General features: G+C 45.3%; 3 protein-coding genes and 2 long non-coding RNA genes across 45 annotated transcripts; 4 read left to right on the top strand and 1 right to left on the bottom strand.

Annotated features, from left to right (window-relative positions):
- Positions 1–91: 91 nt before the first annotated feature.
- Positions 92–10,386, top strand: LOC127919820 (zinc finger protein 696-like). The gene is made up of 6 exons (XM_052503666.1): positions 92–194; positions 2,071–2,263; positions 6,066–6,242; positions 7,164–7,399; positions 10,040–10,249; positions 10,334–10,386. Exons 2-6 carry the CDS (start codon positions 2,166–2,168, stop codon positions 10,384–10,386), a joined length of 774 nt encoding a protein of 257 aa, XP_052359626.1. The 5' UTR covers positions 92–194; positions 2,071–2,165.
- LOC127919811 (uncharacterized) lies at positions 145–1,546 on the top strand. 13 transcript variants are annotated; one of them, XM_052503657.1, is made up of 5 exons: positions 145–266; positions 405–749; positions 890–979; positions 1,049–1,117; positions 1,257–1,546. In XM_052503657.1, the coding sequence occupies exons 1-5, from the start codon at positions 255–257 to the stop codon at positions 1,404–1,406; spliced, it is 666 nt and encodes a 221-aa protein (XP_052359617.1). In that variant the 5' UTR covers positions 145–254; the 3' UTR covers positions 1,407–1,546. The 13 variants fall into 13 exon arrangements, 12 of the variants coding, with proteins under 12 accessions (XP_052359617.1, XP_052359614.1, XP_052359616.1 ...); XM_052503654.1 differs by having other exon boundaries at positions 145–473; positions 543–749; XM_052503656.1 differs by having other exon boundaries at positions 145–749; positions 1,257–1,304; positions 1,444–1,517.
- LOC127919819 (zinc finger protein 436-like) lies at positions 7,790–11,214 on the top strand. Its single transcript, XM_052503665.1, has 4 exons — positions 7,790–7,813; positions 10,040–10,249; positions 10,334–10,548; positions 10,718–11,214. The coding sequence occupies exons 3-4, from the start codon at positions 10,452–10,454 to the stop codon at positions 11,212–11,214; spliced, it is 594 nt and encodes a 197-aa protein (XP_052359625.1). The 5' UTR covers positions 7,790–7,813; positions 10,040–10,249; positions 10,334–10,451.
- Positions 11,215–12,057: 843 nt separating this feature from the next.
- LOC127919812 (uncharacterized) lies at positions 12,058–13,834 on the bottom strand. 29 transcript variants are annotated; one of them, XR_008104096.1, is made up of 7 exons: positions 13,727–13,825; positions 13,400–13,433; positions 13,289–13,362; positions 13,018–13,128; positions 12,577–12,983; positions 12,393–12,540; positions 12,058–12,355 (listed from the first exon to the last, which is right to left on the bottom strand). It is a non-coding gene; the product is annotated as an uncharacterized LOC127919812 (long non-coding RNA). The 29 variants fall into 29 exon arrangements; XR_008104097.1 differs by having other exon boundaries at positions 13,764–13,825; XR_008104080.1 differs by having other exon boundaries at positions 13,289–13,433.
- Positions 13,835–14,340: 506 nt separating this feature from the next.
- Positions 14,341–15,355, top strand: LOC127919813 (uncharacterized). Its single transcript, XR_008104109.1, has 3 exons — positions 14,341–14,661; positions 14,718–14,885; positions 14,942–15,355. It is a non-coding gene; the product is annotated as an uncharacterized LOC127919813 (long non-coding RNA).
- The last annotated feature ends 11,133 nt before the right edge of the window (positions 15,356–26,488 follow it).

The following is a 26,488-nucleotide window of genomic DNA, read 5'->3' as shown; positions in this document are numbered from 1 at the left end:
TTTATATTATAAAGTGTTTTAGATCTTTTGGTTTGACATTTTACAGGACTTGTTACTGTTAAAAGAGAAGAAGAAAGAGGAGGGGGTCAGAGAGGAGGAGGATGGAGAGGAGGAGATTGGGGACAGAGAGGAGGAGGACGGAGAGGAGGAGGTTGGGGACAGAGAGGAGGAGGATGGGGACAGGACCAACCCAGGTAATTAATCACTGATCAAAACATCCAGATGGAGCTACAGTATATTGAGACCAGTTTCAGATGACTAAGGAGGTTGGAGACAGGACCAACCAGGTAATCCCTGATCAGAACATCAGAGACCAGTTTCAGATGACTAAGGAGGTTGGAGACAGGACCAACCAGGTAATCCCTGATCAGAACATCAGAGACCAGTTTCAGATGACTAAGGAGGTTGGGGACAGGACCAACCAGGTAATCCCTGATCAGAACATCAGAGACCAGTTTCAGATGACTAAGGAGGTTGGAGACAGGACCAACCAGGTAATCCCTGATCAGAACATCAGAGACCAGTTTCAGATGACTAAGGAGGTTGGGGACAGGACCAACCAGGTAATCCCTGATCAGAACATCAGAGACCAGTTTCAGATGACTAAGGAGGTTGGGGACAGGACCAACCAGGTAATCCCTGATCAGAACATCAGAGACCAGTTTCAGATGACTAAGGAGGTTGGGGACAGGACCAACCAGGTAATCCCTGATCAGAACATCAGAGACCAGTTTCAGATGACTAAGGAGGTTGGGGACAGGACCCAACCAGGTAATCCCTGATCAGAACATCAGAGACCAGTTTCAGATGACTAAGGAGGTTGGGGACAGGACCCAACCAGGTAATCCCTGATCAGAACATCAGAGACCAGTTTCAGATGACTAAGGAGGTTGGGGACAGGACCAACCAGGTAATCCCTGATCAGAACATCAGAGACCAGTTTCAGATGACTAAGGAGGTTGGGGACAGGACCAACCAGGTAATCCCTGATCAGAACATCAGAGACCAGTTTCAGATGACTATGGAGGTTGGGGACAGGACTAACCAGGTAATCCCTGATCAGAACATCAGAGACCAGTTTCAGATGACTAAGGAGGTTGGGGACAGGACCAACCAGGTAATCCCTGATCAGAACATCAAAGACCAGTTTCAGATGACTAAGGAGGTTGGGGACAGGACCCAACCAGGTAATCCCTGATCAGAGCATCAGAGACCAGTTTCAGATGACTAAGGAGGTTGGAGACAGGACCAACCAGGTAATCCCTGATCAGAACATCAGAGACCAGTTTCAGATGACTAAGGAGGTTGGGGACAGGACCAACCAGGTAATCCCTGATCAGAACATCAGAGACCAGTTTCAGATGACTAAGGAGGTTGGGGACAGGACCCAACCAGGTAATCCCTGATCAGAACATCAGAGACCAGTTTCAGATGACTAAGGAGGTTGGGGACAGGACCCAACCAGGTAATCCCTGATCAGAACATCAGAGACCAGTTTCAGATGACTAAGGAGGTTGGGGACAGGACCCAACCAGGTAATCCCTGATCAGAACATCAGAGACCAGTTTCATGACTATGGAACCCAGTTCCCTATATAGAGCACTACTTTTGACTAAGGAGGTTGGGGACCAGAGGGCTGAGTGACTGCTTTTAGATGACTGTCAATCTTGTATGTACTAAACTGTTTCCCCTAAGGAGGTAACCAAATAACTCCTGATCAGTTTACCATTTCAGATGAAAGGGGTCCAAGAGGTAATCATCTTCCCAGTTTCATACCTTCCTACATACCAATGCATAGTGTTGTATACAGTATAATAAACTGGGTGGTTCGAATCTTGTATATGTGGCCTGTATGCTGATTGGCTAACAGCCGTGGTTTATCAGACCTACATACCAATGCAGGTATAGTATAATATGTATTTATACTGCTCTAATTATTTTACTAATCATTGATAACCAGTTTATAACAGCAAAATAAGGAACCTCTGGGGTTTGTGATATATGGCCAATATACCACGGCTAAGGGCTGTGTCCAGGGACTCCTGTTTAACCCCTGTGATGTTGTTATAGAAACAGGAGAGGGTGCCAGCTCAGACAAAGAGAGACCGTTCCTCTGCTCCCAGTGTGGTAAGCGGTTCACTGCACCAAGCAGCCTGAAGACTCACATGCAGAGACACAGCGGAGAGAAACCCCACCAGTGCTCCTTCTGTGGGAAGCGCTCTACGATCCACAGACCTGAAGAGACACCAGATGATCCACAAAGGTAAGAGAGACACCCAAACACCCGACGCTCCTCTCCCACCCGGGTCGCTCCTCTCTCACCCGGTATCGCTCCTCTCTCTCACCCGACGTCGCTCCTCTCTCACCCGCGTCGCTCCTCTCTCACCCGGCGTCGCTCCTCTCTCTTCCCGGGTATCGCTCCTCTCTCACCCGGCTTCGCTCCTCTCTCTCCCGACGTCGCTCCTCTCTCTCCCGGCGTCGCTCCCCTCCCACCCGGCGTCGCTCCTCTCTCACCCGGCGTCGCTTTCTCTCTCACCCGGCGTCGCTCCTCAACCCAGGCGTCGCTCCTCTCTCACCGGCGTCGCTCCTCTCTCACCCGGTGCTCCTCTCTCACCGTGTTGGTGCTCTGTAAGGTAGTCGCTGCTCTCTCAGGTAGGCGTGGTGCTCTGTAAGGTAGTCGGTGCCTCAAACACCCGGCGTCGCTCCTCTGTACCCGGTAGTGTTGCTCCTCTTCAGTGTTCCTGTCAGTATGCTTCATCTCTACCATACAGTCATGTGGAGTATAGTTCATTATAGTACCATACAGTCCTGTGGAGTATAGTTCATTATCAGTTAAATAAGTTGATCTAGTACCATACAGTCCTGTATAGAGTATAGTTCAGTATAGTACCATACAGTCCTGTACTGTGGAGTATAGTTCAAAATAGTACCATACAGTCCTGTGGAGTATAGTTCAGTATAGTACCATACAGTCCTGTACTGTGGAGTATAGTTCATTATAGTACCATACAGTCCTGTGGAGTAATAGTTCAGTATAGTACCATGTACAGTCTATACTTTGGAGTATAGTTAATTATAGTACCATACAGTTTGGACCATTTTCCATCCATAGTGACCATACAGTCCTGTACAGTGGACATAGTTCATTATAGTACCATACAGTCCTGTCCTGTGGTAGTAGTTCTTATAAGTACCATACAGTCCTGTGGAGTATAGTTCATTATAGTACCATACAGTCCTGTGGACTATAGTTCTTATAGTACCATACAGTCCTTGGAGTATAGTTCATTATAGTACCTACAGTCCTGGTGGAGTATAGTTCAGTATAGTTCCTCAGTCCTGGAGGATATAGTTCATTATGTAACTGTACCATACAGTCCTGTGGAGTATAGTTCATTATAGTACCATAAGTCGTGTGATATAGTTCATTATAGTACCATACAGTCCTGTGGATTCTAGTTCATTATAGTACCATAATCATACAGTCCTTACTGTGGAGTATAGCTCATTATAGTACCATACAGTCCTGTGGAGTATAGTTCATTATAGTACCATACAGTCCTGTGGATTCTAGTTCATTATAGTACCATCCATACAGTCCTGTACTGTGGAGTATAGTTCATTATAGTACCATACAGTCCTGTGGAGTATAGTTCATTATAGTACCATAGTCCTGTGCAGTATAGTTCATTATAGTACCATACAGTCTGTGGAGTATAGTTCATTATAGTACCAGACAGTCCTGTGGAGTATATTTCATTATAGTACCATACAGTCCTGTGGAGTATAGTTCAGTATAGTACCATACAGTCCTGTGGAGTATAGTTCATTATAGTACCATACATACAGTCCTGTACTGTGGAGTATAGTTCATTATAGTACCATACAGTCCTGTGGAGTATAGTTCACTATAGTACCATACAGTCATGTGGGTATAGTTCATTATAGTACCATACAGTCATGTGGAGTATAGTTCATTATAGTACCATACAGTCCTGTGGAGTATAGTTCATTATAGTACCATACAGTCCTGTGGAGTATAGTTCATTATAGTACCATACAGTCCTGTGGTATAGTTCATTATAGTACCATACAGTCCTGTTGAGTATAGTTCAGTATAGTACTACAGTCCTGGGGAGTATAGTTCATTATAGTACCATACATTCGTGTGGGAGTATAGTTCATTATAGTACCATACAGTCCTGTGGATTCTAGTTCACTATAGTACCATACAGTCCCGTGGATTCTAGTTAATTATAGTACCATACAGTCCTGTACTGTGGAGTATAGTTCATTATAGTACCATACAGTCCTGTACTGTGGAGTATAGTTCATTATAGTACCATACAGTCCTGTGGAGTATAGTTCAGTATAGTACCATACAGTCCTGTGGAGTATAGTTCATTATAGTACCATACAGTCCTGTACTGTGGAGTATAGTTCAGTATAGTACCATACAGTCCTGTGGAGTATAGTTCAGTATAGTACCATACAGTCCTGTGGAGTATAGTTCATTATAGTACCATACAGTCCTGTGGAGTATAGTTCAGTATAGTACCATACAGTCCTGTACTGAAGTATAGTTCATTATAGTACCATACAGTCCTGTGGAGTATAGTTCATTATAGTACCATACAGTCATGTGGAGTATAGTTCATTATAGTACCATACAGTCCTGTGGATTCTAGTTCATTATAGTACCATACAGTCATGTGGAGTATAGTTCATTATAGTACCATACAGTCCTGTACTGTGGAGTATAATTCATTATAGTACCATACAGTCCTGTGGAGTATAGTTCACTATAGTACCATACAGTCCTGTGGAGTATAATTCAGTATAGTACCATACAGTCCTGGGGAGTATAGTTCATTATAGTACCATACAGTCCTGTGGAGTATAGTTCACTATAGTACCATACTGTCCTGTGGAGTATAATTCAGTATAGTACCATACAGTCCTGGGGAGTATAGTTCATTATAGTACCATACAGTCCTGTGGAGTATAGTTCATTATAGTACCATACAGTCCTGTGGATTCTAGTTCATTATAGTACCATACAGTCCTGTGGATTCTAGTTCATTATAGTACCATACAGTCCTGTACTGTGGAGTATAGTTCATTATAGTACCATACAGTCCTGTACTGTGGAGTATAGTTCATTATAGTACCATACAGTCCTGTGGAGTATAGTTCAGTATAGTACCATACAGTCCTGTGGAGTATAGTTCATTATAGTACCATACAGTCCTGTACTGTGGAGTATAGTTCATTATAATACCATACAGTCCTGTGGAGTATAGTTCATTATAGTACCATACAGTCCTGTGGAGTATAGTTCAGTATAGTACCATACAGTCCTGTACTGTGGAGTATAGTTCATTATAGTACCATACAGTCCTGTGGATTCTAGTTCATTATAGTACCATACAGTCCTGTGGAGTATAGTTCATTATACACCAAATGTGGTTTTGCTGCGGAGCAGATTTAAATAATTGCCCGTGTGTAGAATAATACCCACATATGTAGAGGAGGATGTTGCATATTTACACCCTTTTTTGTAGAGATCTGTTACCGGGTGTAAATCCACTCCACTCACTTCCTTCAAGCTCAATGTGTCCTGTCATAAACTGACACGCAGTTCTTTATGCAGTGTCTTTAAGAAAACCAGGTCACGTAAGAAAACCAGGAGATTTCACTGAAATTCCGCTACCAAACTCCCTCACAACTCCTACCAAACTCCCTCACAAGTCCTCCCCTCACAACTCCTAAAACTCCCTCACAACTCCTACCAAACTCCTCACAGTTCTTCCAGTAAATGTGTTTTTTTGGGGGGTCAAATGTTCAGTGTAAACGTAGTCCTTGTGCATAAAGTTGTATGTTCGTTAAAAATCTATGTTTTTTGTTTGTTTTTGTAGAGCATACATTTACGTTAAAAAAAATCTGTCTCCATTCAGTTAAAATGTATTTGCCCATATATGCCTAATACTGTATGCGCTGGTGGTGCTGTTCTCTCCTTTGTGTACTGCGGCTCAGGTTTAACCTCTGTGATGTTGTCATTAAAGCAGTCACCTCGGACAGACCGTACCGCTGTTCGGAGTGCGGCAAGACGTTCACCTCGCCCACCAGCCTGAGGATCCACCTGAAGATCCACAGCGAAGACAAACCCCACCAGTGTTCCGTCTGCGGGAAGCGTTTCCTGTGGCTGTGTGTTCTGAAGAGACACCAGGTGGGGCACAAAGGTGAGAGAAACATCTCTCTGCCGGGAAGACACGTCCTGTGTGGCTCGTTGGTAGAACGTGACCTTCGCACAAAAGCCCCAGGATCGTGTTCGGAATGACAGAACGGTGCATCGTTGAATTCAGCGGAAACAGTACTGTCCGACTGGTTGTGATTATGGACAGTTACCATAGGGTGTGGTTATAGAGGCTCAGAGGACAGTTACCATAGGGCGTGGTTATAGAGGCTCAGAGGACAGTTACCATAGGGTGTGGTTATAGAGGCTCAGAGGACAGTTACCATAGGGTGTGGTTATAGAGGCTCAGAGGACAGTTACCATAGGGTGTGGTTATAGAGGCTCAGAGGACAGTTACCATAGGGTGTGGTTATAGAGGCTCAGAGGACAGTTACCATAGGGTGTGGTTATAGAGGCTCAGAGGACAGTTACCATAGGGTGTGGTTATAGAGGCTCAGAGGACAGTTACCATAGGGTGTGGTTATAGAGGCTCAGAGGACAGTTACCATAGGGTGTGGTTATAGAGGCTCAGAGGACAGTTACCATAGGGTGTGGTTATAGAGGCTCAGAGGACAGTTACCATAGGGTGTGGTTATAGAGGCTCAGAGGACAGTTACCATAGGGTGTGGTTATAGGGGCTCAGAGGACAGTTACCATAGGGTGTGGTTATAGAGGCTCAGAGGACAGTTACCATAGGGTGTGGTTATAGAGGCTCAGAGGACAGTTACCATAGGGTGTGGTTATAGAGGCTCAGAGGACAGTTACCATAGGGTGTGGTTATAGAGGCTCAGAGGACAGTTACCATAGGGTGTGGTTATAGAGGCTCAGAGGACAGTTACCATAGGGTGTAAGTCTACTGTATGTGTTCTTGCTGTTCTTGCTTCTGTCTCGATGTGTTCTAAAACCTGTGACGTGGTCATTGAAGCAGGAGAGAGCGCCACCTCGGACCCAGACAGCCCAGGGGATCCCGAACAGGGGCAGAAGCCGTACCCGGACCTAAAAGACTGTACCTCTGCTCAGAGTGTGGCAAGAGGTTCACCACAGCGCCTTTACTAAAGTCTCACATGAAGTCTCACAGTGGGAGATACACCACCAGTGCTCCGGTCTGTGGGAAGTGTTTCCTGCTGTTCCAGGACCTCAAGAGACACCAGGAGATCCACAAAGGTGAGAGAGACACCAGGAGATCCACAAAGGTGAGAGAGACACCAAGAGATACACAAAGGTGAGAGAGACACCGGGAGATCCACGAAGGTAAGAGAGACACCGGGAGATACACAAAGGTGAGAGAGAGACACCAGGAGATACACAAAGGTGAGAGAGAGACACCAGGAGATACACAAAGGTGAGAGAGACACCGGGAGATACACAAAGGTGAGAGAGACACCGGGAGATACACAAAGGTGAGAGAGAGACACCGGGAGATACACAAAGGTGAGAGAGAGACACCGGGAGATACACAAAGGTGAGAGAGACACCGGGAGATACACAAAGGTGAGAGAGACACCGGGAGATACACAAAGGTGAGAGAGACACCAGGAGATCCACAAAGGTGAGAGAGACACCAGGAGATCCACAAAGGTGAGGGAGACACCAGGAGATACACAAAGGTGAGAGAGAGACACCAGGAGATACACAAAGGTGAGAGAGAGACACCGGGAGATACACAAAGGTGAGAGAGACACCGGGAGATACACAAAGGTGAGAGAGAGACACCGGGAGATACACAAAGGTGAGAGAGAGACACCGGGAGATACACAAAGGTGAGAGAGACACCGGGAGATACACAAAGGTGAGAGAGAGACACCGGGAGATCCACAAAGGTGAGAGAGAGACACCGGGAGATCCACAAAGGTGAGAGAGAGACACCGGGAGATCCACAAAGGTGAGAGAGAGACACTGGGAGATCCACAAAGGTGAGAGAGAGACTCCAGGAGATACACAAAGGTGAGAGAGAGACACCGGGAGATACACAAAGGTGAGAGAGACACCGGGAGATCCACAAAGGTGAGAGAGACACCGGGAGATCCACAAAGGTGAGAGAGACACCGGGAGATCCACAAAGGTGAGAGAGAGACACCGGGAGATCCACAAAGGTGAGAGAGAGACACCGGGAGATCCACAAAGGTGAGAGAGACACCGGGAGATACACAAAGGTGAGAGAGAGACACCGGGAGATACACAAAGGTGTGAGAGCGAGATGCCAGGAGATACACAAAGGTGAGAGCGAGAGATACAAGGGTGAGAGAGAGACACCGGGAGATACAAGGGTGAGAGAGAGATACAAAGGTGAGAGAGATACACAAAGGTGAGAGAGACACCAGGAGATACACAAATGTGAGAGAGAGAGACGCCAGGAGATCCACAAAGGTGAGAGAGAGAGACGCCAGGAGATCCACAAAGGTGAGAGAGCGAGACGCCGGGAGATACACAAAGGTGAGAGAGAGAGACGCCAGGAGATACACAAAGGTGTGAGAGCGAGACGCCAGGAGATACACAAAGGTGAGAGCGAGACGCCAGGAGATACACAAAGGTGAGAGCGAGACGCCAGGAGATACACAAAGGTGAGAGCGAGACGCCAGGAGATACACAAAGGTGAGAGCGAGACGCCAGGAGATACACAAAGGTGTGAGAGCGAGACGCCAGGAGATACACAAAGGTGAGAGCGAGACGCCAGGAGATACACAAAGGTGAGAGCGAGACGCCAGGAGATACACAAAGGTGAGAGCGAGAGATACAAAGGTGAGAGAGAGAGACACAAAGGTGAGAGGGAGACGCCGGGAGATACAAGGGTGAGAGAGAGATACAAAGGTGAGAGAGATACACAAAGGTGAGAGAGAGACACTGGGAGATCCACAAAGGTGAGAGAGAGACACCGGGAGATCCACAAAGGTGAGAGAGACACCGGGAGATCCACAAAGGTGAGAGAGACACCGGGAGATACACAAAGGTGAGAGAGAGACACCGGGAGATCCACAAAGGTGAGAGAGAGAGACGCCGGGAGATCCACAAAGGTGAGAGAGAGAGACGCCGGGAGATCCACAAATGTGAGAGAGAGATACGCCGGGAGATACACAAAGGTGTGAGAGCGAGACGCCAGGAGATACACAAAGGTGAGAGCGAGACGCCAGGAGATACACAAAGGTGAGAGCGAGAGATACAAAGGTGAGAGAGAGAGACACAAAGGTGAGAGGGAGACGCCGGGAGATACACAAAGGTGAGAGAGAGAGAGAGACACCGGGAGATACAAGGGTGAGAGAGAGACACTGGGAGATACAAAGGTGAGAGAGAGACACAAAGGTGAGAGGGAGGCGCCGGGAGATACACAAAGGTGTGAGAGACGCAAACACACTGATTCACTGTCGCAAAACGTTTTGCAATGGAAAGGGAAACATTTTTGTGCAAAAAATTCTATTGGACAAATTCAGGTAGGTTCCTTCTCCATTTTGTTCTGTTTGCTTCCATTTTTGTTCCTAGTGAATACACCCCTGAAGTCTATGCTCACACACTTGGGTCATATTCATTAGGAACCAAACAGAAACAAATGGGCCCGAAGTGGGAGGGACTATCCAATAATAATACACTTGTTTTCCGTTTGCAAAACATTTTGCAACAGTACTTTGCAGTAATGAACAAGGACCCTGAGATCTCTGCTGGAACACAGGTGACTTGAAGAAACATAAACATATCCACACCAGTGCTTCTTTCCATGAATTAGCTGGGTATTTATATGTGTATTAGTCTGTAATAAACTGTCATTTAATTGATAGTGCAGCATTTTAACCCCTGTAAATGTTGTCATTGAAGGGGGCAACAACTCTGACGCAGACAGTCCAGGGGAAGCAGATCCGGAGAGACCGTTCCCCTGCTCTGTGTGTGGTAAGAGGTTCACCGCAGCCTTCAGGCTTAAGGCACACATGAAGATCCACAGCGGAGAGAAACCCCACCAGTGCTCCGTCTGTGGCAAGGCCTTCCTTCGACCCTACGACCTTAAAAGACATCTGGTGACCCATAAAGGTGAGAGGAACACCAGGTTGGAGTTGCGTTATCCTTATCATTTTCCTCCTGTGTTAAACCCTTCTAATGGTGTCATTGAAACAGGAGAGGGCACCAGCTCTGACCCTGACAGTCCAGGGATCCTGACCAGGAGTTGAAGCCATATTTCTGCTCCCAGTGCGGTAAGAGGTTCACTGCAGCCAGCAGCCTGAAGACACACACAATGACGCACAGTGGAAAGAAACCCCACCAGTGCTCCGTCTGTGGGAAGTGTTTCCTGCGATACCAGGACCTGAAGAGACACCAGGTGATCCACAAAGGTAAGAGAGACCCACACACCCGTGTCATGTTTACTAGAAACCACACTGAAGCAAACAGGCAGAAACAGGGATGGTCTACCAGATCTTTTCCAGTAAGAAACGCTTTGTTTCTGCTACGGTGCACCAATTAATTTATCCTCTCTGTCTTGTAATGTTGTCATTGAAACAGGAGAGGGCGCCAGCACAGAAAAACCCCACCAGTGCTCTGTCTGCGAGGAGAGTTTCTTGAAGCTCGACGACTTGAACATTCACGTGACGATCCACACAGGAGAGAAGACCAAGCACATCTGCCAACCATGTGGGAAGACCTTCACTCTGCTGCAGGACCTAAAGACTCACCAGCGCACCCATACGGGAGAGAAACCGTACCACTGCTCCAAGTGCCCAGAGAGCTTTGGCAACCTGTTGGAGTACAGGGAGCACAAGCAGACGCACAATAACAAGAAACCGTACCTTTGTGACCAATGCGGCCAGACGTTCACCCACTTCTACACCCTCAAGACCCACCGGTCAATCCACACAGGGGAGAACCTCCTCCACTGCTCCTACTGTGGGAGGGGCTTCACTCAGAAAACCTCCTTGGCGACCCACATACTGATCCACACCAAGGAAAACCGCACCAGTGCTCTGTGTGCGGCCAACGTTTTGCCAGAAGCGAAAGCCTGAAGAAACACAAGAGGATACACATGGCAGAGGTCCGCCATCACATGTGCGAAAAGGGAAGAGTTTCCCTGACATGAAGAGGTTGGAGGTGCACGCGAGAATGCACTACAAGAGCCTGGAAAAGAAGTACTGCTGCTCATACTGCGGGAGAATGTTCCTACGGGACGGGGATCTAAAGAGTCACCAGAGAACACACACCGGAGAGAAACCCTTTGTCTGCGCCATATGCGGGAAAAGTTTCGCCCAATCTGGGAACTTGAGAGTGCATCAGATCAAGCACACTAAAGAGAGACCGTACCCTTGTACTGTCTGTGATAAGGGGTTCACCACCTCTGGGAGTCTGAAGGTGCACATGAGGAGGTTCCATACAGGGGAGAAGCCGTACGTCTGTAGCCTGTGTGGGAAAGGGTTCATTGTACCCAAAGCACTAAAGACACACCAACAGAAACATATGAAAGAGACTACCGTCTAGTTTGACGGGAGATAGGAAAAGACTGTCTTTCTGTGATTCCTCGCTCCACTCTCCTCTCAACTGTAATAATAATAATAATATATGCCATTTAGCAGACGCTTTTTCCAAAGCGACTTACAGTCATGTTCATTCTACGTATGGGTGGTCCCGGGATTGAACCCACTACCCTGGCGTTACAAGCGCCATGCTCTACCAACTGAGCTACAGAAGGACCAGAGAAGTTCCCCCTCCTCTCTGACTTTATTCTCCATTTTGAGGAGGAGACGAAGAGAAAGAGGAATTGGGGAATGATGAATTGAGATATAGTCGAGCCTGCTGCTGGTTTTACCTGCTGCTCCCATTGAGGACAAGTTTTTTCAAAATAAAAGCCCCCCTACATGCATCCATGTAATTGTACTCTAAATGTGCCATTAGACATCACTCACCATGACTGAATGGCTAGTGGTTAGTTTAGTGATACTCTACAGAAACTCTGAAGTTGTATCACCAAACTAACCACTAGCTATTCAGTCTGTAAGATACAACCTCAATAAAGTTTCTGTAGAGTATCTTAATGTCAGATATGAATTGACAGGATGATATGATTATGTATGGCACGATATGACACAATATGCATTATGACAATAATACATTTAAACCTGACATGAGGTCTCTACTCACCATGACTGGTACCTATTGACATGAGGTCTCTACTCACCATGACTGGTACCTATTGACATGATGTCTCTACTCACCATGACTGGTACCTATTGACATGATGTCTCTACTCACCATGACTGGTACCTATTGACATGATGTCTCTACTCACCATGACTGGTACCTATTGACATGATGTCTCTACTCACCATGACTGGTACCTATTGACATGATGTTCTACTCACCATGACTGGTACCTATTGACATGATGTCTCTACTCACCATGACTGGTACCTATTGACATGATGTCTCTACTCACCATGACTGGTACCTATTGACATGATGTCTCTACTCACCATGACTGGTACCTATTGACATGATGTCTCTACTCACCATGACTGGTACCTATTGACATGATGTCTCTACTCACCATGACTGGTACCTATTGACATGATGTCTCTACTCACCATGACTGGTACCTATTGACATGATGTCTCTACTCACCATGACTGGTACCTATTGACATGATGTCTCTACTCACCATGACTGGTACCTATTGACATGATGTCTCTACTCACCATGACTGGTACCTATTGACATGAGGTCTCTACTCACCATGACTGGTACCTATTGACATGATGTCTCTACTCACCATGACTGGTACCTATTGACATGATGTCTCTAACCATGACTGGTACCTATTGACATGATGTCTCTACTCACCATGACTGGTACCTATTGACATGATGTCTCTACTCACCATGACTGGTACCTATTGACATGATGTCTCTACTCACCATGACTGGTACCTGACATGATGTCACTACCATGACTGGTACCTATTGACATGAGGTCTCTAGCACCATGACTGGTACCTATTGACATGATGTCTCTACTCACCATGACTGGTACCTATTGACATGATGTCTGACTGGATATTGTGATGTCTCTACTCACCATGACTGGTACCTATTGACATGATGTCTCTACTCACCATGACTGGTACCTATTGACATGATGTCTCTACTCACCATGACTGGTACCTATTGACATGAGGTCTCTACTCACCATGACTGGTACCTATTGACATGTCTCTACTCACCATGACTGGTACCTATTGACATGATGTCACACCATGACTGGTAATGACATGATGTCTCTAGACTCACCATGACTGGTACCTATTGACATGATGGACTGGTACCTATTGACATGATGTCTCTACTTGACTGGTACCTACATGATGTCTCTACTCACCATGACTGGTACCTATTGACATGATGTTGACTCACCATGACTGGTACCTATTGACATGATGTCTCTACTCACCATGACTGTACCTAAATAATAAAAATAATGATGAAAACTGGTACCTTTGAATGTGTCTCTACTCACCATGACTGGTACCTATTGACATGATGTCTCTACTCACCATGACTGGTACCTATTGACATGTCTCTACTCACCATGACTGGTACCTATTGACATGAGGTCTCTACTCACCATGACTGGTACCTTTGGGGTCTCTACTCACCATGACTTTAGAATAATTCACCGTAGCTATCATCAACTATTACCTACATTGCTGACAAGGTGATTTTTTTATATCACAATCTAAAATGAGAATTATACCCAGTGTGTAATATTTTTTTGTACCTGTTCTGGACATTGTTGGTAATTGAATCATTTTCAATCTTATCAGTCTCAAACATCCCGTCACTAGTTGCCACAAAGTCTCAGCAGGGACTAACAATGAGAGCTGGGGATTCTGGGTGTTCTACTATAAAATACTACTTTGGAAGGGTCTCCAAAATCACATGTACACACAGTAATGCATAGAAGACTAAGGGACAGAGGAGGGCTTAACACTTTTTGGTTACTACATGATTCCATATGTGTTATTTCATAGTTTTGATGTCTTTACCATTATTCTACAATGTGAAAATAGTAAAAATAAAGAAAAACCCCTTGAATGTGGTCCACAGTGACTGGTACTGTATGTGAGAGAGAGAGGGTGTTTGGGGACTGTGGGATTCTTTCATCAGTTTGTCTCGTTAGACAGGTCAGAGTGTGTTTGGGGACTGTGGGATTCTTTCATCAGTTTGTCTCGTTAGACAGGTCAGAGTGTGTTTGGGGACTGTGGGATTCTTTCATCAGTTTGTCTCGTTAGACAGGTCAGAGTGTGTTTGGGGACTGTGGGATTCTTTCATCAGTTTGTCTCGTTAGACAGGTCAGAGTGTGTTTGGGGACTGTGGGATTCTTTCATCAGTTTGTCTCGTTAGACAGGTCAGAGTGTGTTTGGGGACTGTGGGATTCTTTCATCAGTTTGTCTCGTTAGACAGGTCAGAGTGTGTTTGGGGACTGTGGGATTCTTTCATCAGTGTGTCTCGTTAGACAGGTCAGAGTGTGTTTGGGGACTGTGGGATTCTTTCATCAGTTTGTCTCGTTAGACAGGTCAGAGTGTGTTTGGGGACTGTGGGATTCTTTCATCAGTTTGTCTCGTTAGACAGGTCAGAGTGTGTTTGGGGACTGTGGGATTCTTTCATCAGTTTGTCTCGTTAGACAGGTCAGAGTGTGTTTGGGGACTGTGGGATTCTTTCATCAGTTTGTCTCATTAGACAGGTCAGAGTGTGTTTGGGGACTGTGGGATTCTTTCATCAGTTTGTCTCGTTAGACAGGTCAGAGTGTGTTTGGGGACTGTGGGATTCTTTCATCAGTTTGTCTCGTTAGACAGGTCAGAGTGTGTTTGAAGTTGTTGAGGTATGGAGTTTTCTTGGCAATACACTGTAGACTTGTGTTTCAAAGTAGAGAGACCCACAGTAGCTACTGTTATTTAGTACTGGCAGTGTCTGCTGTGGCAGGTACAAGTTACCTGAAAAATATCTAATCTCTCAATGTTCTAATCTCAAAGTGCACCAAATCCATGCATTTACAGTTTACATTTACATTTAAGTCATTTAGCAGACGCTCTTATCCAGAGCGACTTACAAATTGGTGCATTCATCTTATGACATCCAGTGGAACAGCCACTTTACAATAGTGCATCTAAATCTTTTAAGGGGGGGGGGGGTGAGAAGGATTACTTTATCCTATCCTAGGTATGTATTCCTTAAAGAGGTGGGGTTTCAGGTGTCTCCGGAAGGTGGTGATTGACTCCGCTGTCCTGGCGTCGTGAGGGAGTTTGTTCCACCATTGGGGGGCCAGAGCAGCGAACAGTTTTGACTGGGCTGAGCGGGAACTGTACTTCCTCAGTGGTAGGGAGGCGAGCAGGCCAGAGGTGGATGAACGCAGTGCCCTTGTTTGGGTGTAGGGCCTGATCAGAGCCTGGAGGTACTGAGGTGCCGTTCCCCTCACAGCTCCGTAGGCAAGCACCATGGTCTTGTAGCGGATGCGAGCTTCAACTGGAAGCCAGTGGAGAGAGCGGAGGAGCGGGGTGACGTGAGAGAACTTGGGAAGGTTGAACACCAGACGGGCTGCGGCGTTCTGGATGAGTTGTAGGGGTTTAATGGCACAGGCAGGGAGCCCAGCCAACAGCGAGTTGCAGTAATCCAGACGGGAGATGACAAGTGCCTGGATTAGGACCTGCGCCGCTTCCTGTGTGAGGCAGGGTCGTACTCTGCGGATGTTGTAGAGCATGAACCTACAGGAACGGGCCACCGCCTTGATGTTAGTTGAGAACGACAGGGTGTTGTCCAGGATCACGCCAAGGTTCTTAGCGCTCTGGGAGGAGGACACAATGGAGTTGTCAACCGTGATGGCGAGATCATGGAACGGGCAGTCCTTCCCCGGGAGGAAGAGCAGCTCCGTCTTGCCGAGGTTCAGCTTGAGGTGGTGATCCGTCATCCACACTGATATGTCTGCCAGACATGCAGAGATGCGATTCGCCACCTGGTCATCAGAAGGGGGAAAGGAGAAGATTAATTGTGTGTCGTCTGCATAGCAATGATAGGAGATACCATGTGAGGTTATGACAGAGCCAAGTGACTTGGTGTATAGCGAGAATAGGAGAGGGCCTAGAACAGAGCCCTGGGGGACACCAGTGGTGAGAGCGCGTGGTGAGGAGACAGATTCTCGCCACGCCACCTGGTAGGAGCGACCTGTCAGGTAGGACGCAATCCAAGCGTGGGCCGCGCCGGAGATGCCCAACTCGGAGAGGGTGGAGAGGAGGATCTGATGGTTCACAGTATCGAAGGCAGCCGATAGGTCTAGAAGGATGAGAGCAGAGGAGAGAGAGTTAGCTTTAGCAGTGCGGATCGCTCCGTGATACAGAGAAGAGCAGTCTCAGTTGAATGACTAGTCTTGAAACCTGACTGATTTGGATCAAGAAGGTCATTCTGACAGAGATAGACAGAGCTGGCCAAGGACGGCACGTTCAAGAGTTTTGGAGAGAAAAGAAAGAAGGGATACTGGTCTGTAGTTGTTGACATCGGAGGGATCGAGTGTAGGTTTTTTCAGAAGGGGTAACTCTCGCTCTCTTGAAGACGGAAGGACTCAGCGGTCAGGGATGAGTTGATGAGCGAGGTAACAGGGAGAAGGTCTCAAATGGTCTGGAGAAGAGAGGAGGGGATAGGGTCAAGCGGGCAAGTTGTTGGGCAGACTCATCAAGACGCAAGATTTCATCTGGAGAGAGAGGGAGAAAGTCATCAGAGCACAGGGTAGGGCAGTGTGAGCAGAACTCATCGTTTGACAGCAAACGAGGAACGGATGTCGTCATCTTTTCAAAATGGTTGACGAAGTCATCTGCAGAGAGGGAGTAGGGGGAGGAGGATTCAGGAGGGAGGAGAAGGTGGCAAAGAGCTTCCTAGGGTTAGAGGCAGATGCTTGGAATTTAGAGTGGTAGAAAGTGGCTTTAGCAGCAGAGACAGAGGAGGAAAATGTAGAGAGGAGGGAGAAAGGATGCCAGGTCCGCAGGGAGGCGAACTTTCATCCATTATCCGCTCGGCTGCCCGGAGCCCTGTTCTGTGAGCTATGAGTCGTCGAGCCACGGAGCGGGGAGGGGAGGACCGAGCCGGCCTGGAGGATAGGGGACATAGAGAGTCAAATGATGCAGAAAGGGAGGAAGGAGGGTTGAGGAGGCAGAATCAGGAGATAGGTTGGAGAAGGTTTGAGCAGAGGGAAGAGATTATAGGATGGAAGAGGAGAGAGTAACAGAGAGAGCGAAGGTTGGGACGGCGCGATACCATCCAGTAGGGGCAGTCAGAGCGAGAGGGAAAAGGATACAAGGTAGTGGTCGGAGACTTGGAGGGGAGTTGCAATGAGGTTATGGAAGAACAGCATCTAGTAAAGATGAGGTCGAGCGTATTGCCTGCCTTGTGAGTAGGGGGAAGGTGAGAGGGTGAGGTCAAAAGAGGAGAGGAGTAAAGAAGAGGCAGAGAGGAATGAGTCAAAGGTAGACGGGGGAGGTAAAGTCGCCCAGAACTGTGAGAGGTGAGCCGTCCTCAGGAAAGGAGCTTATCAAGGCATCATCATTGATGAACTCTCCGAGGGAACCTGGAGGGCGATAAATGATAAGGATGTTAAGCTTGAAAGGGCTGGTAACTGTACAGCATGGAATTCAAAGGAGGCGATAGACAGATGGGTAAGGGGAGGAAGAGAGAATGACCACTTGGGAGAGATGAGGACCCGACCACCCCGCTGACCAGAAGCTCATTAGAACACGTCCGGACGAAGAGAGAGCAGTAGGAGTAGCAGTGTTATCTGTGGTGATCCATGTTTCCGTCAGTGCCAAGAAGTCGAGGGACTGGAGGGAGGCATAGGCTGAGATGAACTCTGCCTTGTTGGCCGCAGATCGGCAGTTCCAGAGGCTACCGGAGACCTGGAACTCCACGTAACGTGCGCGCTGGGACCACCAGATTAGGTCACGGCCACGCGGTGTGGAGCGTTTGTATATCACTGCAGAGAGGAGAGAACAGGGATACAGACACATAGTTGACAGGCTACAGAAGAGACTCAATGCAAGGAGATTGGAATGACAAGTGGACTACACGTCAATGTTCAGAAAGTTATATCTTACGTAGCAAGAATCTTATTGACAAAATTATTAAAATGATACAGTACTGCTGAAGTAGGCAGACTGGCAGTGGCTGCGTTATATGACTTTGTAGGCAGCTGGCAGTGGCTGCGTCATTACACTACACTAATCAAGTCGACTCCGTGAGTGTAATAGTTTCTACAGTGCTGCTACAGGGGGCTAACTGGCTACTCAGTGTTGATTATATCACTCCTAAAAGAACAAAATAGCTGGCTAGCTAACCTAGAAAATCGCTCTAGACTACACAATTATCTTTGATACAAAGACGGCTATGTAGCTAGCTATGTAGCTAGCTACGATCAAACAAATCAAACCGTTGTGCTGTAATGAAATGAAATGAAAATGTGATACTACCTGTGAAGCTACCTACAGTAACAGACTCATCATTATATCACTCCTACAGTAACAGACTCATCATTATATCACTCCTACAGTAACAGACTCATCATTATATCAATCCTACAGTAAGACTCATCATTATATCACTCCGACAGTAACAGACTCATCATTATATCACTCCTACAGTAACAGACTCATCATTATATCACTCCTACAGTAACAGACTCATCATTATATCACTCCTACAGTAACAGACTCATCATTATATCACTCCTACAGTAACAGACTCATCATTATATCAATCCTACAGTAAGACTCATCATTATATCACTCCGACAGTAACAGACTCATCATTATATCACTCCTACAGTAACAGGCTCATCATTGCAAGCTTCAGGCTCTGAGAACTTCACCACCTCATATAATTCACCTCCATTTCTCCTCCAGAGTTTGATCCGGCATACAGCTCACTCTGCTTACACTTTCTATCATTCTACTTCAAACAAACCATCTCCCTTTTCCCCCACCATTTTTAAACCGCTTCAAGCTCCCCCTCTTCCTCTTCCCCCCTCTTCCTCCCCCTCTTCTTCTCTTTGACCTCCTCTGCCTTTCTTTTCCCCTCCATTCCTCCTTCCGTATTTCAAGTATCCGTCTCCTTATGACAGGGATCATGAACTACATTCAGCTGTGGGCCTAAACATAATTGCAAATTGACCGCAAGAAGCCCAAACAGATGTTTGACAAAACAACTTCAAGCTTTGCTTACATTTGTATACGATCACGTTTCTCTCTATTATGCGTGGGAATACTTGGGAACAGATTTTATTTGAAATTAAAATAGTTTGGAGCTGATAAACATTTTACTTAGGGGCCAAATAAAACCACCCGTGGGACGCCAGTTGGGGAACCCTGCCTCATGATACTATTACACTTCTCCTAACCTCTCCTCCTTGGGGTTGGGGAACCCTGCCTTATGATAATATTACACTTCTCCTAACCTCTCCTCCTTGGGGTTGGGTAACCCTGCCTTATGATAATATTACACTTCCCCTAACCTCTCCTTCTTGGGGTTGGGGAACCCTGCCTTATGATAATATTACACTTCTCCTAAGCTCTCCTTCTTGGGGTTGGGGAACCCTGCCTTATGATAATATTACACTTCTCCTAACCTCTCCTTCTTGGGGTTGGGGAACCCTGCCTTATGATAATATTACACTTCTCCTAACCTCTCCTCCTTGGGGTTGGGTAACCCTGCCTTATGATAATATTACACTTCCCCTAACCTCTCCTTCTTGGGGTTGGGGAACCCTGCCTTATGATAATATTACACTTCTCCTAAGCTCTCCTTCTTGGGGTTGGGGAACCCTGCCTTATGATAATATTACACTTCTCCTAACCTCTCCTTCTTGGGGTTGGGGAACCCTGCCTTATGATAATATTACACTTCTCCTAACCTCTCCTCTTTGGGGTTGGGTAACCCTGCCTTATGATAATATTACACTTCCCCTAACCTCTCCTTCTTGGGGTTGGGGAACCCTGCCTTATGATAATATTACACTAATCCTAACCTCGCCTCCTTGGGGAACCCTGCCTTATGATAATATTACACTTCTCCTAACCTCTCCTTCTTGGGGAACCCTGCCTTATGATAATATTACACTTCCCCTAACCTCTCCTTCTTGGGGTTGGGGAACCCTGCCTTATGATAATATTACACTTCTCCTTCTTGGGGTTGGGGAACCCTGCCTTATGATAATATTACACTTCTCCTAACCTCTCCTCCTTGGGGAACCCTGCCTTATGATAATATTACACTTCTCCTAACCTCTCCTCCTTGGGGTTGGGGAACCCTGCCTTATGATAATATTACACTTCTCCTAACCTCTCCTCCTTGGGGAACCCTGCCTTATGATAATATTACACTTCTCCTAACCTCTCCTCCTTGGGGAACCCTCCCTTATGATAATATTACACTTCAACTAACCTCTCCTTCTTGGGGAACACTGCCTTATGATAATATTACACTTCTCCTAACCTCTCCTCCTTGGGGTTGGAGAACCCTGCCTTATGATAATATTACACTTCTCCTAACCTCTCCTCCTTGGGGAACCCTGCCTTATGATATTACACTTCTCCTAACCTCTCCTCCTTGGGGAACCCTGCCTTATGGTAATATTACACTTCTCCTAACCTCTCCTCCTTGGGGAACCCTGCCTTATGATAATATTACACTTCTCCTAACCTCTCCTTCTTGGGGAACCCTGCCTTATGATAATATTACACTTCTCCTAACCTCTCCTTCTTGGGAACCCTGCCTATGATAATATTACACTTCTCCTAACCTCTCCTTCTTGGGGAACCCTGCCTTATGATAATATTACACTTCTCCTAACCTCTCCTTCTTGTGGTTGGGGAACCCTGCCTTATGGAATATTACACTTCTCCTAACCTCTCCTCCTTGGGGAACCCTGCCTTATGATAATATTACACTTCTCCTAACCTCTCCTTCTTGGGGTTGGAGAACCCTGCCTTATGATAATATTATACTTCTCCTAACCTCTCCTTCTTGGGGAACCCTGCCTTATGATAATATTACACTTCTCCTAACCTCTCCTCCTTGGGGTTGGGGAACCCTGCCTTATGATAATATTACATTTCTCCTAACCTCTCCTCCTTGGGGTTGGGGAACCCTGCCTTATGATAATATTACACTTCTCCTAACCTCTCCTCCTTGGGGTTGGAGAACCCTTCCTTATGATAATATTATACTTCTCCTAACCTCTCCTTCTTGGGGTTGGAGAACCCTGCCTTATGATAATATTACACTTCTCCTAACCTCTCCTCCTTGGGGAACCCTGCCTTATGATAATATTACACTTCTCCTAACCTCTCCTTCTTGGGGTTGGAGAACCCTGCCTTATGATAATATTATACTTCTCCTAACCTCTCCTTCTTGGGGAACCCTGCCTTATGATAATATTACACTTCTCCTAACCTCTCCTTCTTGGGGTTGGGGAACCCTGCCTTATGATAATATTACACTTCTCCTAACCTCTCCTTCTTGGGGTTGGAGAACCCTGCCTTATGATAATATTATACTTCTCCTAACCTCTCCTTCTTGGGGAACCCTGCCTTATGATAATATTACACTTCTCCTAACCTCTCCTTCTTGGGGTTGGAGAACCCTGCCTTATGATAATATTATACTTCTCCTAACCTCTCCTTCTTGGGGAACCCTGCCTTATGATAATATTACACTTCTCCTAACCTCTCCTCCTTGGGGAACCCTGCCTTATGATAATATTACACTTCTCCTAACCTCTCCTTCTTGGGGAACCCTGCCTTATGATAATATTACACTTCTCCTAACCTCTCCTTCTTGGGGAACCCTGCCTTATGATAATATTACACTTCTCCTAACCTCTCCTTCTTGGGGAACCCTGCCTTATGATAATATTACACTTCTCCTAACCTCTCCTTCTTGGGGTTGGGGAACCCTGCCTTATGATATTACACTTCTCCTAACCTCTCCTTCTTGGGGTTGGGGAACCCTGTCTTATGATAATATTACACTTCTCCTAACCTCTCCTTCTTGGGGTTGGGGAACCCTGCCTTATGATAATATTACACTTCTCCTAACCTCTCCTTCTTGGGGAACCCTGCCTTATGATAATATTACACTTCTCCTAACCTCTCCTTTGGGGAACCCTGCCTTATGATAATATTACACTATCCTAACCTCCTCCTTGGGGAACCCTGTCTTATGATAATATTACACTTCTCCTAACCTCTCCTTCTTGGGGAACCCTGCCTTATGATAATATTACAAAACTAACCTCTCCTTCTTGGGGTTGGGAACCCTGCCTTATGATAATATTACACTTCTCCTAACATCTCCTCCTTGGGGTTGGGGAACCCTGTCTTATGATAATATTACACTTCTCCTAACCTCTCCTTCTTGGGGAACCCTGCCTTATGATAATATTACACTTCTCCTAACATCTCCTTCTTGGGGAACCCTGCCTTATGATAATATTACACTTCTCCTAACCTCTCCTTCTTGGGGGAACCCTGCCTTATGATAATATTACACTTCTCCTAACCTCTCCTTCTTGGGAACCCTGCCTTATGATAATATTACACTTCTCCTAACCTCTCCTGGGGTTGGGAACCCTGCCTTATGATATTACACTTCTCCTAACCTCTCCTTCTTGGGGTTGGGGAACCCTGTCTTATGATAATATTACACTTCTCCTAACCTCTCCTTCTTGGGGTTGGGGAACCCTGCCTTATGATAATATTACACTTCTCCTAACCTCTCCTTCTTGGGGAACCCTGCCTTATGATAATATTACACTTCTCCTAACCTCTCCTCCTTGGGGAACCCTGCCTTATGATAATATTACACTTCTCCTAACCTCTCCTCCTTGGGGAACCCTGTCTTATGATAATATTACACTTCTCCTAACCTCTCCTTCTTGGGGAACCCTGCCTTATGATAATATTACACTTCTCCTAACCTCTCCTTCTTGGGGTTGGGGAACCCTGCCTTATGATAATATTACACTTCTCCTAACCTCTCCTCCTTGGGGAACCCTGTCTTATGATAATATTACACTTCTCCTAACCTCTCCTTCTTGGGGAACCCTGCCTTATGATAATATTACACTTCTCCTAACATCTCCTTCTTGGGGTTGGGGAACCCTGCCTTATGATAATATTACACTTCTCCTAACCTCTCCTTCTTGGGGAACCCTGCCTTATGATAATATTACACTTCTCCTAACCTCTCCTCCTTGGGGTTGGGGAACCCTGCCTTATGATAATATTACACTTCTCCTAACCTCTCCTTCTTGGGGAACCCTGCCTTATGATAATATTACACTTCTCCTAACCTCTCCTTCTTGGGGAAACCCTGCCCTGATAATATTACACTTCTCTCCTCCTTGGGGTTGGGGAACCCTGCCTTATGATAATATTACACTTCTCCTAACCTCTCCTCCTTGGGGTTGGGGAACCCTGCCTTATGATAATATTACACTTCTCCTAACCTCTCCTTGGGGTTGGGGAACCCTGCCTTATGATAATATTACCTTATGATAATATTACACTTCTCCTAACCTCTCCTCCTTGGGGTTGGGGAACCCTGTCTTATGATAATATTACACTTCTCCTAACCTCTCCTTCTGGGGTTGGGGAACCCTGCCTTATGATAATATTACACTTCTCCTAACCTCTCCTTGGGGTTGGGGAACCCTCCTTATGATAATATTACACTTCTCCTAACCTCTCTTCTTGGGGAACCCTGCCTTATGATAATATTACACTTCTCCTAACCTCTCCTCCTTGGGGTTGGGGAACCCTGCCTTATGATAATATTACACTTCTCCTAACCTCTCCTTCTTGGGGTTGGGGAACCCTGCCTTATGATAATATTACACTTCTCCTAACCTCTCCTTCTTGGGGTTGGGGAACCCTGCCTTATGATAATATTACACTTCTCCTAACCTCTCCTCCTTGGGGAACCCTGTCTTATGATAATATTACACTTCTCCTAACCTCTCCTTCTTGGGGAACCCTGCCTTATGATAATATTACACTTCTCCTAACCTCTCCTTCTTGGGGTTGGGGAACCCTGCCTTATGATAATATTACACTTCTCCTAACCTCTCCTTCTTGCCATTTTCCTGACCTTCCTGAAAGTGTACAAAAAGGCATTGTTGTGGTTGCCATGCCAACCAACATAATACAATGTCAATGAAGAAGAGGCATTACACAGACAGTTTGTTCTGTTTGTATTTATAATTCAATTCGAGGATACTTGGCAATATTTTTTTTTTACACACAGGTTACATCCAGATGATGACACAACAATACACTCATATAGTTTACTTCTGATGTCAATCCAGACCAGCCCTTCTCCTGAGGTTAAAAAAGAATGGCTGAATTCTGTCATAATCCTACTGGGCAAAAAAAAAACCCTGTGGTTGAATCAACGTCGTTTCCACGTCATTTCAACCAAAAACGTCAAAAGCGATGACGTTGAATCAACGTGGAAAAACTGATTGGATTTGAAAAAAAGTATTTAAATGTTTTGAGAATTTATTAAAATGAAAAATTGGGGACCTAAATCCAATGACATGGTGAAATGTTTTGTTGATTTCACATTGAATTCACAACCAAATATGAATTCAAAGTAGACGTTGAACTGACGTCTGTGCCCAGTGGGATGATCTGCAGTTGTAATGGTATATGTACATATGGTATGATACTGTAGTGTTTAAAGGGGGGATCTGCAGTTGTAATGGTATATGTACATATGGTATGATACTGTAGTGTTTAAAGGGGGGATCTGCAGTTGTAATGGTATATGTAAATATGGTATGATATTGTAGTGTTTAAAGGGGGATCTGCAGTTGTAATGGTATATGTAAATATGGTATGATACTGTAGTGTTTAAAGGGGGGGATCTGCAGTTGTAATGGTATATGTACATATGGTATGATATTGTAGTGTTTAAAGGGGGGATCTGCAGTTGTAATGGTATATGTAAATATGGTATGATATTGTAGTGTTTAAAGGGGGGATCTGCAGTTGTAATGGTATATGTACATATGGTATGATACTGTAGTGTTTAAAGGGGGGATCTGCAGTTGTAATGGTATATGTAAATATGGTATGATATTGTAGTGTTTAAAGGGGGGATCTGCAGTTGTAATGGTATATGTAAATATGTTATGATATTGTAGTGTTTAAAGGGGGATCTGCAGTTGTAATGGTATATGTACATATGGTATGATACTGTAGTGTTTAAAGGGGGATCTGCAGTTGTAATGGTATATGTACATATGGTATGATACTGTAGTGTTTAAAGGGGGATCTGCAGTTGTAATGGTATATGTACATATGGTATGATACTGTAGTGTTTAAAGGGGGATCTGCAGTTGTAATGGTATATGTAAATATGTTATGATATTGTAGTGTTTAAAGGGGGGATCTGCAGTTGTAATGGTATATGTACATATGGTATGATACTGTAGTGTTTAAAGGGGGGATCTACAGTTGTAATGGTATATGTACATATGGTATGATACTGTAGTGTTTAAAGGGGGGATCTGCAGTTGTAATGGTATATGTAATATGGTATGATACTGTAGTGTTTAAAGGGGGATCTGCAGTTGTAATGGTATATGTACATATGGTATGATGTAGTGTTTAAAGGGGGATCAAACTACAGTTGTAATGGTATATGTACATATGGTATGATACTGTAGTGTTTAAAGGGGGATCTGCAGTTGTAATGGTATATGTAAATATGTTATGATATTGTAGTGTTTAAAGGGGGATCTGCAGTTGTAATGGTATATGTACATATGGTATGATACTGTAGTGTTTAAAGGGGGATCTGCAGTTGTAATGGTATATGTACATATGTAAATATGGTATGATACTGTAGTGTTTAAAGGGGGATCTGCAGTTGTAACATACATTTTTAGACTTATATAAATGAATGATACTGTATATCCCTATTGATTCTTAAACTATTCATTTATATTCCTCATAAGATTATTTCAACTGTCATCCATCAGAACCACAAAATATAAGATGTTTTCCTCCAATGTTTGGAAACATTGTAAATGTAAACAAACCCCGTATAGCCTAAAAACATGGTTAAAATCATCATTTTGAGATCATGAATGGTCAGTCCATAGCAGATCATGAATGGTCAGTCCATAGCAGATCATTTAGAGATCATGAATGGTCAGCCCATAGCAGATCATTTAGAGATCATGAATGGT

Source organism: Oncorhynchus keta, unplaced genomic scaffold (genome assembly GCF_023373465.1).
Source record: "Oncorhynchus keta strain PuntledgeMale-10-30-2019 unplaced genomic scaffold, Oket_V2 Un_contig_17556_pilon_pilon, whole genome shotgun sequence".
NCBI lineage: Eukaryota > Metazoa > Chordata > Actinopteri > Salmoniformes > Salmonidae > Oncorhynchus > Oncorhynchus keta.
The sequence above is the reverse complement of the archived record's forward strand: the minus strand, read 5'-3'. Positions and strand labels throughout refer to the sequence as shown.

Excerpts from the sequence above, each read along its gene's own strand:
- LOC127919819 (XM_052503665.1), top strand. The coding sequence starts at position 10,452 with ATGACGCACAGTGGAAAGAAACCCCACCAGTGCTCCGTCTGTGGGAAG. Across the intron at positions 10,549-10,717 it reads ACACCAGGTGATCCACAAAG|GAGAGGGCGCCAGCACAGAA; the intron begins GTAAGAGAGACC and ends TCATTGAAACAG.
- LOC127919820 (XM_052503666.1), top strand. The coding sequence starts at position 2,166 with ATGCAGAGACACAGCGGAGAGAAACCCCACCAGTGCTCCTTCTGTGGG. Across the intron at positions 7,400-10,039 it reads ACACCAGGAGATCCACAAAG|GGGGCAACAACTCTGACGCA; the intron begins GTGAGAGAGACA and ends TTGTCATTGAAG. Across the intron at positions 10,250-10,333 it reads ACATCTGGTGACCCATAAAG|GAGAGGGCACCAGCTCTGAC; the intron begins GTGAGAGGAACA and ends TCATTGAAACAG.
- LOC127919811 (XM_052503652.1), top strand. The coding sequence starts at position 255 with ATGACTAAGGAGGTTGGAGACAGGACCAACCAGGTAATCCCTGATCAG. Across the intron at positions 980-1,048 it reads TTGGGGACAGGACCAACCAG|GTAATCCCTGATCAGAACAT; the intron begins GTAATCCCTGAT and ends AGGACTAACCAG. Across the intron at positions 1,118-1,256 it reads TTGGGGACAGGACCAACCAG|GTAATCCCTGATCAGAACAT; the intron begins GTAATCCCTGAT and ends AGGACCAACCAG.